This window comes from Podarcis raffonei, chromosome 9 (genome assembly GCF_027172205.1).
Source record: "Podarcis raffonei isolate rPodRaf1 chromosome 9, rPodRaf1.pri, whole genome shotgun sequence".
In the NCBI taxonomy this organism is placed as follows: Eukaryota; Metazoa; Chordata; class Lepidosauria; order Squamata; family Lacertidae; genus Podarcis; species Podarcis raffonei.
Window position 1 is genome coordinate 29,991,797 of NC_070610.1, and position 20,307 is coordinate 30,012,103.

The window sequence follows — 20,307 nt, forward strand, 5'->3', positions numbered from 1 at the left end:
TCAGCGGCTCAAATCTGTAGATCCAAAGAGAGATCTCCTGGGCTCCTCTAAAAAGCTATCAGAACAAGCAAGGTGCAATAAAGTCAATGCATGCACAGGAAGGGTTGCCAAAGCGGCTCCCACAGGTTCTACTCCCCTCACTAAAATCAGGCTTCAAAAAAACATCCCATTGTAGCCAAGGGTGTTGTGATGCTTGCCAAGTCGCAGTACAGCTGTACCTAGGCTCCCAAACGCCTTGGAGGTCAAATGTTCTGGCTCCTGAACGACAGAAAACCGGAATTGAGTGTTCCGGTTTTCGAACGTTCTTTCGGAAGCTGAACGTCTGAAGGGGCTTCCGCGGCTTCCGATTGGCTGCAGGAGTTTCCTGCAGCCAATCAGAAGCTGTGCTTTGGTTTCCGAACGTTTCGGAAGTCGAATGGACTTCCAGAACAGATTCCGTTTGACTTCTGAGGTACGACTGTATCTCCATGGTGCCCACAACAGTTGTTGCAATTTGCAAATGTGCCCACAGGCTCCAAAAGACCAATAACTTTTGTTGAGGAAATTTTAATCTGTTTCAACTATTTTAACTTTTGTATGTTTTGAGATACGGCTGTGAATTTTTCTTGATTTTCTTGCTTTGTTTTTTTTTTTGTGAACTGCTTTGAGGTTTCTTAAGACTCAAGCAATGTATAAATTTTATGAAATAAATAAATAAATGTGCAGGCTGATTTTCTAATCGTGAGCAAATGCTTGACCTGACCTATAATTACCTTTTGATGCAAGTATTTCTGCAAGGACTATGCGCAAGCTCAGCGACCGGGCATCCTTTGAGGGCAGAAGACAATACACCAAAATTTGAGAACATGCTTGCAGGAATCTTGCTTCTTCATCAGAGTTCCTCAAGCACGGATGCAATAAAAATGGCCGTGGCTGCTCTTCCAGTCTAAAGAGGAGCAGCAGAAAGTTAATCATCCTCTAGTCATCACTGCTTGAAGATTCCCGAACCATAAAAGAAGAAAGCCAGCTACCTATAAAAACCACTGCCCTTGTTGAATGTTACATGCAATGTATTTATTTTTTTTAGTTACAGTATGACTTAGTTGTACATTTCCCCACAGGAAGCCCCTCCCTTCTTCTTTATTCGTTATAGAAAGAAAAGGAAAACAGCAATTTAAATCACTTGGACTTTGCAATGTTAACAAAGTTATGAACATTTCTGAATTTCTTACACACACACACACACCCCTGTGATTTCACAACACTATGCCATGGTGAGGTTTAGTAGTTTGTGGGGACAAGGTTTATGGGGACAAGCATCAAATCTCACATCCCTGTGTTCCCTCTAACATGTCTGTGGAGGAATTTGAAAGGCTTCACTTCAGCTTTATGCTATCTATTGCTTTGAATAAACCAGATAAACTTTAAAAAGCTCAATGAATTGGTTCAAACAAACATATGCAAATGTATTTTTCAACAGCTCCAATGTCTATTTTACAGAATTTCCATACAAAGCATTCATCACAGATTTTCATTTTGGTCCATCTTGTTATTGAAAAGCCGTCAGCTTGCAAGGGAGCTTGCAATTGTCAGTTTGAGGCCTGCTTTGCAAATGCTGTAGAAAAAGGCCCAGACCAGGGCTTCATTTCCATTTCCAATCAACCAGTAAAATACTTCCAGCGTATGCTTGCGTAAGAGGGCCAGTATGCAAACATGTACTGGATAAGTTTATCTTAGCAGGTGTTTGAAAATCCTTGACGCAGCTCTTGCAATAAAATGCATGCAAGAAAGTATTCCATAAAGCTCTAACATGTTCTGATGCAGCATTTTCAGGCAGCAGGTGATAAGTAAAAGGAGAGACCTACCAGGCACAAAGTATAGCATTCACAACAAAGACAGAACAAAATCAAACATCACCTAAAATAAAAATCATTTACAGTTCATGAAACACACCAGCCCAGTTGAGATGCAACACCAAACCATAGTTTAAATCCAGTTTATTGGGAAAAGCAGACCTAAGTCCTGGGTTCACACACTTCCCCTCTGTCTCAGTCTTTGATGCATGAAGGGAAGAAGTTCCAAGTTTCTATTTGCAGTTCAAAACAACCCGCAGTCCTTATTCAAAGGAAAGCTATAGTTAGATCAAACTCTAGGGTAAAAGACACTGAATTATACATTCAGTTTCCTTTCCCCTAAATAAACCTTGATAGTTAAAGAAAGCTGTCCATTCCTCTGAGCCCACCCACCCACAGTTGTTTTCATAGCAAAAAGAAAGTGAGACCATGTAACTTCCCAATCACTGGGACAATCAGTAGGGTAGGAACTGAGCTCAGGAAAAGCACAGTGTAGGGGACTCTTAGTCCAAACCCCTAACAAATTATTCAGAGCTGGCTAAGCATTCTCAATCAACCAAGGCTTTCAAGCCAGTCTCTGGAGGAACAATCCTGGACCAAGGAGAAGTAAGAAGCAGGCTACTTGACTTCCCTCATCCTGCAAATTTCCTGAATGCACAAGGACAGCCTTGCAACCTCGGGCCACCATGGCTTGGAAAGAAGGATGGTGTGGCCATTTTGATACCTCTGCAAAGGAAATGGGTCTCTTACCATTGGCTGAGACAAGCATGCTGAGAGTGGCATTTTAAAAGGCATTAAACGCCAAAAATCTTCTTAGAAAGTAGGGTAATTGATCAAGGTGTGCAAGTGAGAGTCTTTTGCAAGGAAACCTGAGACCACATTCATGTTAGCCTCCTATTAACGCTAATTGCAACTTTAAAAAAATCAAAACAAATCCTGAAACCATTCTGGTTCTTCATCATCTTGACAGTGTAAAGGGGCTCCCCAACAGGCAGGAGATAAATCTAAAAGATGTTTACGCAGCAGTAAATCTTAAAAGACATTTTTCACAGGACTGTACTGTATATCTATCTACCAGGGCTTCCACACAAGTCTGAAGCAAGCTGCTAAGTAATTCACAAGGGAGCAGAAATGGCTGTACATCTCTTTATCTGCATTGCCTCAGCTTCTTAAGAGATTGGCAGAATTAAAGCAAGTTTGATCTGCTAGAACCCTTTTCCGGAAAAAAAGGTATAACTAGCAAGAAAACACAAATCCTATAGATATGGATGTTCCCCTTTTGTTTCATTTGCTAAGAGAGAGACCATCTAGCTACCAAGTCAGATATTTCAGCTTTTATTTCTTAATTGCTTTAATATTTCTGGCTGGCCTTGAGACTATTTGCAAAGAAAAACCCTCTCATGTTTCCCATGTCTACCACATGCATTAAAAGGACTACTGGAAAAGCTGTTAACAGAAGAGGAGAAAGAAAATGGCAGCAGCAGTAATCTTACCTATCCTTCAACCTAGTTTGCAAGGCATGTTTGTTCTCTGCATTTTCCTGCAGTACTTTACCAGGCTATCAGCGGCAAGTTAGCAACTTGCAAGTGATCCCTCCTGAGGGTGTAAGCAAGAGCAAAGAGTGTGCCCAAGTCACATAAGCTATAATGAAAGTGCAACTGGAACAAACTCATGTCTTGATTCATTACCTGAGCCTGTCAGAAAGTTAAAACTAACTGCAATTCAACAAAGTGAGTAGCAAGTGTTAGGTTCTCATAGGTAAAACCAGGAACCATGGCAGGCAGAATCAGACTGGCAAACCAGATGTTCCCCACCACTGCACTAAAAGTTTGCATGGATTTTAAAACACAGTGAAATCCTGTTAAGTCTCCATGTTTCAATTCCCAACTGGGCATTCAATTGTAAATATCTAAAAGAGAGCATATGTAATATTACTGTGCTATACTGGTATCCCAGCAAGAAAGCTTATAGCAGCTGTCCCATTTTTAAACACAGAACATCCTTAAGAAGTAGGTTATGCAAAAGAAACATCTAGTGCCTACTTTGGTGACCTTTTTATTTGCGCATGCTATAGTTTTAGTCCTGCTGATCCTTTTTACCTGGCTTTTAAGATTCTGCTGCCTTTTAATAACTGTATTTTTTATTATTCAGTTTTGTTTTATTTATATTTTAATTGGGTTTTTAAATTTGCATTTTCCTCTTATGTGAAGCACTCTGGGAATTCATACTGAAGGCTGGAATAAAAATAGGTCAAGGAGCTTTCTTTCTCTGCTAGAGAAAGCCACATAGCAACCTGGTTCTTAATCTATTGCATCAAGAGCATCTCCAAGATAAACAAACAAACTGGCCAGCAAGGTCATGCAGTGAGCTTCAATGCCACATGGAGATCTGCCGCATCCCAAGGACTCACATATACCAACTACACAGCTATTAACTGGCCACATTCAATGTGCAACAGGTGGGGGGGGGAATACACAGTTGTGTTTCAAAGGATGTAGTTCAAGGGATTCCAAGCAGCCCATGGGTCCAACCACACAAATATACTTTAATTTGGGTTGTTGTTGTTTTTTTAAGATGCTCCTGCTGCTTCCCTGTTTGTTGTGGTTTCTGTTAATCACCTTTGCCAACTAGGTACTGCCAATGACAAGGCCAACCAAAAAAATTAACTACAAGAACAAAGAGGAAATTCCCTTTGCAAGAACATCAGCTTTCACAATATACTTCACACGCCTATGTAGTGAACACACCCAAGTCAAAGGGATTCAGTTCCTAGTGCAAGAGAAGTGGACAACAAATATACAACTGCAATCCATGTCTGATAACACATCAGTGGCATTATTCTCTCTTTAAATACATACATACATACATACATACATACATACTCTTGTCAAGTTTTGCTTTCTGGCAACCTCCATAGCCCATCTTTAACTGAGCTCAAAAAGGTCTTAAATGACCCCACCCCAAAAGCTTAATAATAATAATAATAATAATAATAATAATAATAATAATAATTTATTATGTATACCCCACCCATATGGCCGGGTCTCCCCAGCCACTCTGTAGCTCCCAACAGAATAATTGGCAAAGTTAATCATTTTTAATACAGGACAGAAAACATTTATGAGTTTGGCCACAATTCTAATCTTGATGGGAACAATGCCTTGCCATGCATAGAAGGTAAACCTGTAACACATGCACCAAAACAATAGAAGTTCATTATACATTTAGGTTGGAAAAGGAGAGTCCATATGCCTGCCAGAAAAGTAGGATCAGGCCTACACTTCCGATTGCCTTTCTGCTACTGACCAGGGCCTGTTCAGCTCAGTAGACTAGACACAGGCCACCACAATGTATGAGGGAGCAAGCGGCATATATAGTCTCTGAGAGGTTTGACTTGTATTGTGACATACATGCCAAAAAAGTTAGTTATCATTGCTGTTTATCGTTGTTTTTGTTGGTGTTGCCTCAAAGGAGGCTTCACTGTTCTTCTTCTTCATCATCATCATCATTTGTATTTATAGCCCATCTTTTTCTCTAAGCAGCTCAAAGTGGCTCCCTCTCCTTGTTTAATCCCCACAACAACCTTGTGAGGAAGGTTAGGCTGAGAGGCAGTGACCGGCCCAAGGCCACCCAGTGAGCTTTATGGCCGAGTGGAGTTTGAACCCTGGTATCCCAGGTCCTGGTCCAGCACTCTAACCACTACACCTCATGGGGTCTCTCAATACTGTTTAAACACAAGCAAAAGGGGAAGGGGAGAATAGCTACACTAAAATGGAATAAGGGTGCTGTGTGGAATATGTTTTTACCTGGAACTGGCTGCTTTAAGGTCACAAAAGTGGGTTAACAAAGCTTTCACTACATCGCTGCAGACGACTTTAACTACATCAATGTGACTGAGCCTCTGTCGCAGCTGCTTGGCAACTTCCCAGAAGTCTTCGGATAGCAGGTGGTACAGCTGTCCCTCGTCTCTGCTGAGGTGACCATACCAAGATAAAATGTAATCTCTGTAGCTGTAGTCAAACACTGAAACCAAAGCAACACCAAAGATGAAGCAGAATTCAGTCAGGAGCCATGGGAAAGGGGGGGGGAGTACTGTTATGAGCAATTGGTGCTTGAAAACATTGGCTGCTTGCACCTTCAGCGTATCGCATTCTCCCACCTTTCAAAAAATAAGAAAGGGATGATATAAGAAAAAACGGCCTTGAAAAAGCTTGCTGAAGGTTCACAGAGTAAGACTGCAAGTGCCATTTGTCAGTCACCTTACTAGAAATCCTAAGTAGCTGCCTATAACTGTAAGTAAAAATAAAATACGGTAATTTCCCACAGTTTGAGTAATTTAACTAAGTACAACTGATAAAACACACTATGTCACATGAAAACTAAGCTTTGTTTTATGAAACTATTAACTACTCAGCTCTATCATACCTTTTTGGTTCGTCATGCCTAACTGCTTTATAGTCACGTATAAGTAGACACATCTTACTGAGTTACAGCAAAAAGCCTCATGCTGCTCACTAAGACAGCTGGGTTGGTTCACCTCCCACATTTTTACATCTGTTACTTCCACTTTCACAGGAATTACAGTTTGCAGATTTAGATGCAGCAGCAAATTAACAGACTTTGCCAGAGCAGTTACCTGATTAAGAAGAGCATGGGAAGAGGGGACAAGAGGCCACACAGGTGCAACGCTTGTTCATGTAACAAACCTTACATAACATTAGAAGTGACTGAACCCACTATCAACTGTAGATGGGCATGCAATACAAAGTGTTGGCTGGTTTTGGTTCCAATGTAAATCCATGCACTTCTACCCACAGCTCCTTAGCACCAAGCCTCCTATCTCTGGTCACTGTAGATCTCAACTCAATGCATGAAATTTTCTGCTAATAGCAACCATGCCAACTGCCAACACTGCATGGCTGACTTTTCCTGCCTCCACAATTAGAATGCTCATGGTTAAGTCCCATGCAAGGCTACTCCCTACCACCACAACACAGCCTTTGCAATTCAGCATTCATTTACAGATAGAAGCTCTCTAAGAGACAACAGAAAATACTATCCTTTATCTGCTGGCAGCTCAACCTAAGCCATGTCTTCACTCTTTTTTAATTAGATTATTTGGATACTGCCTTTAGAATATCATTCCTAGGCTGCACAATACATTTTATAAAACAGAGACACACTCAGGGTATATCAGCACCGTATATTCTTTTGATGACAGGTTCCTGAGTTTTAAAAGCCAGCTATTACAGACTTTGCTTGATTGAATCACATCTCTTACCCGCAGTGTTTGTCCTAACTGCCTGCCTACTCCAAGAAGAAACTAATGCAAGAGAAGTGCATCCTTGATCATTTTCAAGGTCAGCAGCACGATTCTCCAATACTGAATAGGTGATAATTTAAAAAAGAGAAAAAGGGGGGGAATAGACCCTCTTGGCTTTGAGTTCTAGAAGACCTGCTCCTTGTCTTGCAGGACTTTTCCACTTCAACTACAAAAACTGAGGCTGCTGGACAGACTCTTTGTTTGAGGTTTTTTGTTGATGTTGTTGTGTTGGTTTTTTTGGTATCTTTATTTTAGAACTTCTTGTGATTTATGTGGAAATTGTTCATTTTGGTTGTGTATTTTTTAATGTTTTCTTTATTGTTTATGACTACTTTTGGTATGTATGTATGTAATCAGTGCTATTTTTCTAGAAAAAGAGATGTTGGAGCTCACCATGAACTTCTCCCTTGTTCTCTTAGAATAGCAATAGCATCCACCTGAGACATGCAGGAGCTGAGCTCCAGTGAGCTTTGGCTGAAAAAAAAGCCCTGTATGTAATATAAACCTCCAAATGTAGAAAGGAAGGAGCCAGGTGTGCTCACTATGAAGACTACTGTTCTTGTTTATTTGAGTACAGTAGTCATATTCTGCCTTGTCCAATGAAGCTTCAGTTTGTTAGCCAGTGTCCAGCCTGTTGTGTGTTTCCAACTGCAGTCCCCCATGCCACCTCCAACTCTATTCCATAGGATCCCCTGATCTTTCACAGCTGAAAGGGAGAGTTGAGACCAAAGAGCACTCCATTCTGTTAGGGGAACCCCATTAATGGATCCAACCAACCATACATCTCCTTTAAACAATGACAGCACAGTTACTGACATTCAGATTCCATGCTACTAGTTGTGCAACCTGAATGTATCCCAAAGTACTGTGGGTGGGTGTGAGGGAGGTTCTTAATTTTTTATTTTACAAAATCCCATGGTGTGAAATATTTTTTCATCAAATAACTGATTATCTTTGAGTCCTACCTTCTTTCAGAGCTTTATCCATGTTATGAGAAATCACCAGTCTCCTTGACTGGACAGATTCATGTGCGTTTCCAGATAAAAGAGTCTGAAAGAAAGCAAACATGCACACACCTAAGACATGGATGAATGCAGTATTTAAATAATGACATTTGATTGTTAAATCCAGCAAAGCATACACTACGTTCGAAACATCTAGCCCAGCCTTACGAACTAACAGTCGTTTAAAAAGTAATTTTCTTTCCAAATCTGGGGTTTGCCAAAACTCCGAGCCAGTCTCCTGACTCCAAAAGTTGCTCAGTTTCTTAAATGACCAATCTGAAGCGAGAAAATTAAGTTATCATTTGCAAATAAGGACATGTAAACTAATAAGGGAAGAGAACCATTCATCTCCTAGAAATGTCAACCCACAGCAGATTTGACAGCCACAGTATGCAAGATAAGAATACAACCATATATTTGAAGTCACAAGGAGTCAACATTCAACATTTGCTGCCAACATGAAAGAGGGACGAACATGATCGGAATCAACACCTCACCTAGGAGGACTTCTTATACAGCTGAATGTGTCCAATAAATGTGCATCTTCACAGATAAAACCATCTCCCTCAAAGCTTCTCCATCTCCAATGACTCTAAAAGCAACACTATGCAAAAAGGGTGATTCAGTTGTTCACCCAAGTTAGCACCAGTATTGTCTTTGAAGTGCAAGATGACCAGCAACATCTTTAATCACAATAACCGTCAGAATAGGTATTTACAGCTTCGTTTAGATGGTGTGAGGCAAGCCACCATGTCATAAATCGCATTACATACACATACAAAAATGCAACATATATAGTATAAAAAATTCATCGGTCAAAATATCACAGGTACTAAAAGCACCACTCCCATCCTACCTTGTTTCCTGAAAAACTACCAGATGTGATGTAATGTGCGAAATCTGTGATCAGGATCTCCCTTTTTGTTTTGTTCTAAAAGTAGCAGCTTGGGGAAGGACTCAAATTCGGCTGGGACCACTGTAGTGGGGAAGGGGGGGGTGAGTGTCATATATGGTAGCAGGTGTAGGGCAGGGCTTGGCCAAAATGCCCTGGTGAGCCAAATGGGGAGTCTTGGCAGGTCAAATTTGGCCCATGGCCTGGAGGTTTCCCACCCCTGTGCAACATGGAATGAAAGTGCTCTACATGGAAAGTACGGCCTCTCATTTCATGGGCATGCTGTACGCTGCTAACTGTATACTCAGCGTACTTTCTTCTTATGTACACTTCTGAATCACACTCAAGGGTTATGAACATATGAAACCACTTTATACTCTCATGCCATTGGCCCATCTACCCCCATACTGTCTAGTCCAACTGGAAGCTCTCCAAAGGCTCTTAAAACCAAAACATTAAACGCCACAATATAAAAAAGCAATTACGAAAAGCAGCAGAAATAAGCACACACAGCATAGCCTACAAGAGAGGTTTTACTAAGAGCATTTGCTTGGCTTTGAAATGCCAAGCAAAGCACCATTCCACATTTGGGCTGGACCATCAAGTAGGGAAGGTCCTTTCTCCTGCAGCCACCTGCCATGCCACAAATGTAAAGGGCACTCAAAGAAGGGCCTCATATGCTACAGTGCTAACCCTACTTTCCTAAGTCCCATTGAATACAATAGGACTTACTTCCAGGACGACATGGTTGATCTGTACTGTTATTGTATGGCAGGTACGTGTGGAAATGAACAGTTCTACTGGCTTCAAAAAAGGTCTAAACTAGGTCAACAAAGGAGCTATGGCCCTCTCCGCAAAGCGTTCTCAGATATTCAGTTCAAGCAACCAAACACAGTTCTGTGCATATTTATCCCTCCCTCTTGGTTATCTTCAGTCAATGAAAAGAAACAGAAAAACCAGCACCACCAACAAACAAGCCCATCAACTATTTCTAGGAAATTATGAGGAGGAACAAAAACAGGCATAGCGCCAGGAACATAAAAATAATGGACTGTCCACAAAAGAAACATCTTATTTCACTCTAGGGCCCAAATGAAAAACTCAGGTTGTGAAGGAGCACTACTAGATGAGTCACACATGCTTAATGTTAAATATTGAGACAATTAATATTCCTCAGTGGATCCTGCCCTCTCACTCTGGGTGTCAATTAACGCCAGATTTAAGTTTTATAATGAAGAGTTGCTGCTTCTAATAACATTTCGGTATTAGTTCTCTGGCCTGCTTTGGATAATGATCCTCTCGGCCAAATAAGCGGACATATGAACAAACCTTTTGCCCGTGCCCACAGCCCTTCTGTTGTAGAAGCAATCAATCCAATAAGACTCTAACTAACTTGCATTTCCCATTTTGTACAAACTGGAAAACTACGGGTTACTAGTTTTCAAAGAAGCCAGGATGTAAAGCCAACTTCAACTATGGTTAAAGGCTTCTTTGTTTGATTACTAATGCTACAAAGGAAGAACTGAAAGGGGCATATATGTGGGCAAAGGTTTGTTCCTATCCAGGGCTTTTTTTTACAGCCAGAGCTCACAGGAGCTCAGCTCCAGCACCTCTCAGGTGAGTGCCATTGCCATTCTAAGAGAGAAACAGAGAAGTTCACAGTGAATTCTGGTACCTCTTTTTCTAGAAAAACAGCACTGCTCCTATCTCAGCTTATTAAACTGAAATATATGGCCTATTCTCAGATTCACATACACAGGAAGGTCACTTTTGTGTTGTTTTAAGTACACATGTCTTAACTGCTTCCTAATCATTATTATAAAATGTATTATTATGATTATTAATTAAATTTGCATACCACCCTTTCCTCAAAGGCAGTCCCGTTGCTCTGTCCCAGCTCCTGCCAACCTAGCAGTTCGAAAGCATGCCAGTGCAAGTAGATACATAGGTACCACTGTGACGGGAAGGTAAACAGCGTTTCTGTGCGCCCTGGTTACTGTCACGATGTCCCGTTGTGCCAGAAGCGGTATAGTAATGCTGGCCGCATGACCAAGAAAGCTGTCTGTGGACAAACGCTGGCTCCCTCAGCCTGAAAGTGAGATGAGCACTACACCCCATAGTTCCTTTGAGTGGACATAACCGTCCTGGGGTCCTTTACCTTTTTTTGTTACCTCACAACATAAACATAAAATGTAGAGTACACATATCATTTATTTGGACCGGGATCTAAAAAGCTAATGTAGGGATATTTTATGCTACTTTAGGGATATTCAAGAGATTTCTGTTGTTGTTTTTAACTCCCTCAGACCACCCTCTTCCAAATGCTGTATCACAAACTGTTCTAGAAAGTCCCCTCATTCACAAGTGATTTACTATGATCACACGGAGTAGGGTGTTCGGATCAAATGAGCCCACAGCATCTGGGAATTAGTTACACAATTATCTGAATCTCAGGCTTGAATGACAAGTAAGCTAATATTGGGTAACTTCCCTCTGAACCAAATAGCAAAGAAGCCAGGGTGTGGGTGGGTGTTACTTATTAGAATGAATGAACTCTGAATCCTTAAATAACATTTTAAAAAAAAATCATGACAAGAAATACCTCACTAGAAAGAGTACAGGCTTGCTGGGAAAGGATTTAAGCAATACAAAACAAATCTTATCGCATGCAACTGCTTCTCTCTGACCTACAAGAGTGCTCTATTTAAAATGTGTTTACAGCAACAGAACTCACACCAATGTTGAAAAATTAGGAACAAAAGGGGGGTGTGGGAAATCTCAAGCCTGAAGGTCAAATGCTTCCCAACTCTCAAGGCTCTCTTGAGGCCATAACTTTTCTCGGGCTCTGTTGTCTATCCTCAAGTGCTTTTGCCTGGCTGAAATGTAAAACAGAACTGTGGCAATGCCTCTTGCCTGTCTGGATAGAAAGATGTGTTTATGTGGCTGCGTCCACCACTAGTATGCAATATTGCTCATGAAGGAATGTGTTCCTTTGGCTGAATAATGTTCATCCCCAACAAACTAGAGTGACGTTCTGAGTTCTGACTACAAATACTTCCATTACATTTTATGGATAATATTTATCTACTTGGATTATTTATATCCCACCCAGAACGAGATTCTCTAGGCTGCCTATGGTAGCAATAAATAAATAAAAGTTACAATACAATTAACCATAAAAACAAAATATAGTACCCTGCAGATAATAATTTCCGGTCTACAAAACACCCACAATTTGAAATGTTATTAAAATGTCTACAAATCAATCATTACACACACACAAAAACCCAGATTAATTACCCCTTCATACTTTACCCATTTGTGCTGTCAATAGTTCAAGAGTAGAAAACAGGCGGATTTTTCCATTGCCACTATATTTTTACAATCTGAAACTGAAGTTCCAAAGCATGTCCTGACCAGAGTATCAAGCATCCACCATGAGGAAACTAAGAAAATCCAGGTCTGGTCAACGCCTGAAACAGAGACCTGTTGTGGGAACCTTAGAGTTCCAGGCATAGCTGTCAACGTTTCCCTTTTTTTAAGGGAAATTCCCTTATTCCAAATAGGATTACTCACAAGAAAAGGGAAAAGTTGACAGCTATAATAATAATACTAATAATTTATTATTTGTACCCCACCCATTTGGCGGGATTTCCATAACACAGCTATGGTTCCAGGATGTAAGAAAAGTAGGAGAAACAACCGTAAGAAAAGAAATAAAAACCAATATTGGTCTGGTTGCCTGTAACAAATAAGAATCTGAACCAGGTAGAACATATTGTATAGAGGTTATTTCCACTCCACACACATCCAGAGTGGAGTCCCCTTGATCTTAGCCAAAATGCCGAGAAGCGATGCGGAGTCCCTAAGATGGTTGGATGGTGCCTTGAATGCCTCCTTCTGGCAACTCTTGGTGCCAAACAAATTGCTCTCCTTTCCTTTGGACCACATGTGAGGCCAGGGGGGGGTGTCTTGTCATCTGGGCAGCCCAGGATAGGGTTGCCATATTTTGAAGAGCAAAAAAGATGATGCTAAGCAAATACAGTGGACGCTCGGGTTGCGAACGTGATCCGTGCAGGATGCACGTTCGCAACCCACAGCGTCCGCAACCTGCAGCATCGCGTCTGCGCATGGGCGGGTTGCGATTCAGCGCATCTGTGCATGTGCAAAGCACGATTTAGCACTTCTGCGCATGCACGACCGCTGAAGCCCAGAAGTAACCCGTTCCACTACTTCCGGGTTTCGACGGTCCGCAACCCAAAAAAATGCAACCTGCCTGAAGCATCTGTAACCTGAGGTATGACTGTAAATGCAACTTGTCCCAAATTTTACCCCTGAAAAAGAGGACATGTCCAGGAAAAAGAGGGCACATGGCAACCCTAGCAGGACCTCCATACAAACTGCCCAGGCTTGTGCTACAGAAATGTCACTTCAGTTATTTCACCCCCGGAGGCACACTCCACTGTCTCTCAAGATAGATGGATACCAACAACAACAAATATGGATTTTGGAATTTCTCTTAAACACAGAGCATTCGCAACAAGTAAAATACCCTACTCTTTCGTGGTGTAAAATACCCTACTCTAAGCAGCTTTTATAAAATGTTATCCATTTTCAGGGAACCTACTTCAGCATGCCATCAATGAAGAGCAAGCAAGCAAGCAAGCAAGCAAGCAAGCAAACAAACAAACAAACAAATAAAGCAGAACAGGAAAGAAAAGAAACTAAGTGCTGCAATTATAGAGCCTTGGTCTGAGGGACTTTGTGATTTCCTTAGGATTTTCAACACTAGCTGTGTTTGAGAGCCACTCCTTGCCCTGACTTCCTCAAATGGCAAAAAAGGAAGGTTGCTCCCTCTTTCCCAGTCAGGAAACCAACTTTGCGCATTTTGCTAGTTACAAGATTGGCCTTTAACAAAATATCTGAAAATAAATGGGATATTGTTAAGGCCACCTATAAAACTGCACCGTAAATGTGTTGTTGTTGTTTAAAAAACCCACCAACGAAAGCATACCTGCCTGTGTCAGATGGACAGATAGAAAGGTAAAGGAAAGGGGGAAGGATGCTTGAAAAGACTAGTAAAAAGGTAAAGGGACCTCTGACCATTAGGTCCAGTCATGGCCGACTCTGAGGTTGCGGCGCTCATCTAGCTCTATTGGCCAAGGGAGCCGGCGTACAGCTTCCGGGTCATGTGGCCAGCATGACTAAGCCGCTTCTGGCAAACCAGAGTAGCGCACGGAAATGCTGTTTACCTTCCCGCCGGAGCGGTACCTATTTATCTACTTGCACTTTGACGTGCTTTCAAACCGCTAGGTTGGCAGGAGCAAGGACCAAGCAACGGGAGCTCACCCCGTCACAGGGATTCAAACTGCCGACCTTCTGATCGGCAAGTCCTAGGCTCTGTGGTTTAACCCACAGCACCACAGCGTCCCCAGAAAAGACTAGAGGTGCATATAAAAAACTAGAGGTGCATATAAAAGAGTGCAACCATAAAGGAGAAATGCAGCATTTATAAGGGAAGCTCCACACCTCAAAAAATGACAGCTAGCATAGGCACATAAAAAGTGAAAGGGCTGTGAAGGATTTAATTCTACTGCCTACAAATGCAAGAGAATTTGCAATTGCAAGGTTACATTTCCGCAAGTAATCAAGAGGCTGCTCTCATCTAAGAATGTTATCTAGAGACAGAATCCAAGCAACAAGGACAAGGAGCACCCACTCTTCAAAGCTGGAAGGCAAAAGATAGCTGTTATCAATAAACTACACATTAGGTCACACTTCAGAATGAAACAGATTCTAGTGCTAAAGGCCAATTAGCAGTCTAAGTATACAAACCACTAAGGATCCAAAAGTTTATTATATTCTATGACCATTACTTCACAAAGCCAAACAATAGTATATCCAATTAGCTCTTGCAAAAAGACAAGCAGATTAAAAAGTATTTTATGGGTCAGTAACTTCCCCGGACTTTTTTTGCAATACCCTTCCTACATAGCTAGGACTTGGATTGGAGTAATTTCATGGGGGTTTTTAAAGTGTACTTCCAGTTAATCTACATTAGCAGATAAAGAACTAGCAGTTTGGTCTGTAATGATCCAGGGAGTAACAGCAGCTACCTGTGGATCAGACCTCACATCCCATGCGGCATGCTTTTGGCGGCACCTTCTCTATTTTTACAATGGTAAAACAAACAGCCTGCCATTTATTCCACCCTTGCTAAACAAGCAAGTATCTTAAAGCCAAATAAAATAGTCTTGATCTTTAGTGGTGCAAGTGACGAGCCAAATCAATTCAAGTCTTGCAGCACAACAAAATCCATTGAGTTTGGAGGCCGACACCATTAGTGGATGGTTTAATAAATTGCTGAGATTAACGATAAGACAGCTCTCATTCAAAGAAGTTCCCAATTAAAACTGCAGGCTAAGGCAGGTTCTACTGCATAATTTTTCCAATTACACACACACACACACACACACACACACACAGAGTGAGTATAGATATACACCTGGAAATCCCATTAATGGGGGAGATAAATCCAACTATATGCCTAGTCCCAATGCCAACAATGCAAAATAATTTTGTCTGATATGCAAGGCAGATGATATAATCAGTAGGTTTCAAATCAGTGTACATTACTACTATGCTTATCATGTCCAGAATTTTGCTGTGATTATAGTAGCTGGCTTGTGGTGGCCAACAAATCAGTTGACCCAAATCATAGACACATAAAATTCAAGGCATTGTCTGTCCAATTACAGAATAAGGAAAAAAATATTACAAGTTTAGCTTCTATTTATATGTGAGCTCTCAACCAAACGTTCATCTACTGTGCTTCACACTGATTATTCCCCTCTGGATATAATTTGTAAGAGTATACTATGATGTGCAACAAACACATCTGTCTATTCTGGTCCTAGGATACTACATGCAATCACAGGGTGGGGTACATTTTCCTTGAGAAAAGTAATATAGGAAAATTGTCGTGTATGAAGCAGGCTTAAACTCCTGTGTGATCAACATTATGAATTGTTTTCAGTAGATCTGACACTCTACAATCAAAATTAGCTGTGGCAATTCAAACACTGTTTCCCACTTATCCTCACAGCAAATAAGGAATGACAGTTCTTCAGTACCGTATTTACTCGAATGTAACGCACACCTTTTTTAGCCAAATTACGTCACGAAAATTAGGGGTGCGCGTTCGATTTGATGGCACATATACATTCGCCAGCAAATACTTTTCTGGTTTCAAGGTTTTGAAAATTGAGGTGTGCATTAGATTTGATGACGAATTAGATTTGCATACATACAAATCTGTGTGGGCTGCACCACTTCAGCCGGCATGGGTGTCTCAATGTAGAAAACTAGATATTCCGGAGCTGGTGAACATCTAACTTTCTACATTTAGGGAGCACAGGTGTGTGCGTGTTTTGGTATAGAGAAGTAATCCACTCTGCAAGCTCCCCTTTGTAGTGGTAAACAAAAGCCTACCAAAAGTAAGAATGAAGTGCTGATCCTTCAATGTCATCAAAATCCTGTACAATATGGTGCCTTCATCCTCATCTGCTGCTTCTCATAATTGGGCCTCACTTTAATGGCACCCCCAAAAAACCACTGCCATATAAGTGGGCTGTGTCACCCTGCCTGTTCAGCCAGCCATAATATAAAAGCCAAATGGACAAAAGAACACCTCAAATTAAACAACTGCATAGGGAGATATGTTTGTCTGCTTTTTATTCATAAGCACGTAGTATTTAGGAACACACATTTGAAATTGGCCAGCTTCGCCTACTGAACCAGTTCTATTTATTTACTGTACTTCTGCATTGCTCCAAAGGGTTATCTGAGTGACACGTGGTTTAAATGAATAAAAACAGTGAGAAAGCAGTAACCCAAACGAAATACAACCATTTCAGGGCAGCATTAAAACCTATCAACAGCACACACTTCCTAGTGTTGCTTGTTGTTAATCCTACTTTGAACAAGTTTACCAGTATTAAGCTTGCAGGCCTGAAATAATCCTCTGCTACTTCAGGCACTGCAGCCAAAATAACTGGAGCAACTGCACTGTCACTGCACAGGTGAATAATAGGAGACAGTCATCTTTCAGCAGGGAAGCGGGAGATGAAATTAGGTTTCAGGCCGCTAAGCTGGAACACACGCAGTCCAGGTACACAGATTCCCCCCCTTATTCCTATTTTAGTATGAGATATTGAGGTGGGGGCGGGAATCAAGCCTAGACCACCTTACACTTACTTGCTAAATAATAATAAAAAGACGCCTGGACTCCAGTCTACCCGAACATACTATCCCGGGAGGCCTACAGTTGAACCCCAGATGTCTGGGGAAGGCTGAACATCTCTGCGATTCCCAAGTCGGGAAGAAAATATACTCTGTATGGGCTCAGAGGCACTGTCCACCCCACGGAGCTGAGAACCCAAGGAAGAGAGCACAGTACACGGGCAACTCTGGGTTGAACTCCAGCCCTGCTTTGGAAGGCAAGGAATGCACTCTGAAAAGAGTCTGGAAAACTTAATTCGGCGCAAGGCAAGGGGTCCATGGCAGGGGCACTTGCTTACCACGGCAGCTTGCAGTAAGGGAGCGGCGTTTTCCCTGCCCGGGTAGCGGCAGTTCCAGGCAGCGCGGAAATCCGGCGGGGGTCTGAGGCGGCCGCGGCTCCGGCTGACGAGAGCCAGCAAGGTGCCGACTACGAAGGCGCTGGCGGCGCAGGCCAGGTAAAGGGCCAGCTGGAGCAGCAGCAAGGCCAGGCTGGGCTGCCCGCCAGCCTCGGCCGCCTCCTCGCCGTCGTCGCCCTCCTTCTGCCGGCCCAGGTGGAAGAGGGACACCGCCAGCAACAGCACCCCCAGTCCGGCGGCCAGCATGGAGCAGGGCAAGCCGCGACCAGTCTCCGCCGCCGCCTCGTCGTCCTCTTCGGCGGCGGCGGCCGGGACGCTGCCGCTCCCGCACGACTCGCCGGGACTCTGAGCTGCAGGGGAGCCGGCGGCGGCCGAATCGAGCTGCCCGCTGCTGCTGCTGCTGCTGGAGGGCACGTTAGCGGCGTCGGCATCGGGGAACATGCTGCTCCAGGCGTCTCCGGGAACCAGCGCATCTCCCGCCGCGGGGGCCCCCTCGCAAGGTCGCGTCCCCCCCGTCAACAAGACTCAAAGCCCCGCATGGGCGCAGGCAGCCGGCCGGGCTCATGCCCGGGATCCCCGAAGGGACGCGCAGCTACAGCGACGCAGCCGGGCCGCCTAACTGCGAACAAAAGAAGCTGCTGCTGCCGCCGCTGCGAGCGGCTCTCTAGTTCATCGCATCTCGCGCAGGAGCCGGCGGAGGCCCCGCTGAGCCTGTTTGCGCGCCGCGGCAGCGAGAGGAGGAGGCGGATGAGGAGGAGGAGGAGGGAGCGCCTGAATGACAGCAACTGCTGGAAACCGAGCCATGTGTGCTCCAGCGGGCAAGGCGGGGCCAGCCGCGTAAAGGCAGCAGCTCCGGGCCAGCTCTTGCCTTCCTCCCCTTGGCTGGTTGCGGTGTCAATCTTAGCGCTGAGATTCGCGCAGCGGCTCCGTCCTGTGGGTTTTCGCTTCTCAGGAAAAGAAAAAGAAGTGCTCCCTCCAGCGGAAGTCTGCAAATCCTCCTGCGTTTTGCAATGCCTAGTTGTGATTTGAGAAGCATGCAAAATGCGCGTGTTTCCAGTTGCATCCTGCAGCCCAGCTACAAGATAGGGGGTGATAGCAGGGCGCTTTCAGCACCAAGAGTTATGCAGCCCAACCCTATGCATAGCCGTGAGTTCATAGGGTTGTATTATTGGAAGGGGTACGTGGGTCATCTAGTCCAACCCGCTGTGCTGCAGGAATCTCAGCTAAAGCATCCATGGCAGGTGGTCATCCAACCTCTGCTTTAATATCTCCAGTGAAGGAGAGTTCACCACCTCTCCTGGGAGTCAGTTCCACTGTTGAACAGTTCTTACTGTAACACCCCCCCACCCCCAAAAGGGTCTCTGGCACTGCCTCCTGCAGTAAAGCCAATTGATGAGAGGATGGGTGGAAAAGTTTGAGAGATGCATCAATCTAGACACAGGGTGAATAAAAGGCTGTGTACCTCACGTTGGTGGAAGCAGATACTTATACATATTGCAAAAATGCCTGAGCTCATGCCCGATGCCTATAAAGGTAAAGGTAAAGGGACCCCTGACCATTAGGTCCAGTCGTGGCCGACTCTGGGGTTGCGGCGCTCATCTCATTGGCCAAGGGAGCTGGCGTACAGCTTCCGGGTCATGTGGCCAGCATGACTAAGCCGCTTCTGGCGAACCAGAGCAGCACACGGAAACGCCATTTACCTTCCTGCCGGAGCGGTACCTATTTATCTACTTGCACTTTGACATGCTTTCGAACTGCTAGGTTGGCAGGAGCAACAGAAGCTCGCCCCGTCGCGGGGATTCAAACCGCCAACCTTCTGGTCGGCAAGTCCTAGACTCTGTGGTTTAACCCACAGTGCCACCCGCGTCCCTAAAAGCTTACTAAGTGGCTAAAGTTCTGCACAGACAAGCGCATGCTAAGCTCTGATCTTCTCGCCACTTGTGGGGGCTCTCATGTTTGTTCCGTGCTTGCATTAGCAGTTTCATATATGGTTTTGGAAAGCCACCTAGCTTCCTGTCATGCTCTGTTGTTACAGTACCTATGTACTTTCCAAACCCTAAAAGGTCACATTTCCTGTAATTTGCTAAACTGGTAGATTCTTATCTCTATTACCGTAGCAGTCTGCAAATTCATGCAAGCATAGCAAGGCTTCTGCTATACCATGGTGGGGGGGGCAGTTAACGTTTCATGTTAGAAACATCCTGGAGATAATGATTGTCCACTCGTCCACCTAGCCCTGTATCCCTTGTGGGTTGGCTACCATTGCCGTCAGAAAGTTCTTCCTGATCTTTAGCTGGCATCTCATTTCTTTCAAGTTGGGTCTTCTGTTGATGTAATCTAGAATAGCATTAGTTTTTTTATTATTTTGCTTTTTTTGGGGGGGGGGTGCTGCATCACACTGTTGTCCCATGTTAAGCTTGTGGTCTACTAAGAACCGCATTTACTACTGGCAGGCCAGAGTGTCGCCCATTTTATATTTGTGCAGCTGCTTATTCCTGCCTAAGTGTGGGACCTTACATTTGATAATTATTGCTAATTATTTTATATAACCAATGAATATAATGTGAACCTTATTCTCAAGTAAATATGCCTAGATCCTGCTTCAGGCTGTAACCCCAAC

General features: G+C 43.4%; 1 protein-coding gene across 3 annotated transcripts in view; it reads right to left on the minus strand.

Annotated features, from left to right (window-relative positions):
• SNX25 (sorting nexin 25) overlaps window positions 1-18,128 on the minus strand; it is a 53,555-nt gene extending 35,427 nt beyond the window's left edge. For all 3 annotated transcript variants that reach the window (XM_053402486.1, XM_053402484.1, XM_053402485.1), the window contains exons 1-4: window positions 17,631-18,128; window positions 8,121-8,205; window positions 5,639-5,855; window positions 753-925 (exon numbers count right to left, since the gene is read on the minus strand). In XM_053402486.1, the coding sequence (XP_053258461.1) occupies window positions 753-925; window positions 5,639-5,855; window positions 8,121-8,205; window positions 17,631-18,128 (973 nt within the window). The remainder of the gene's footprint in view (window positions 1-752; window positions 926-5,638; window positions 5,856-8,120; window positions 8,206-17,630) is intronic.
• Between the last annotated feature and the right edge of the window lie 2,179 nt (window positions 18,129-20,307).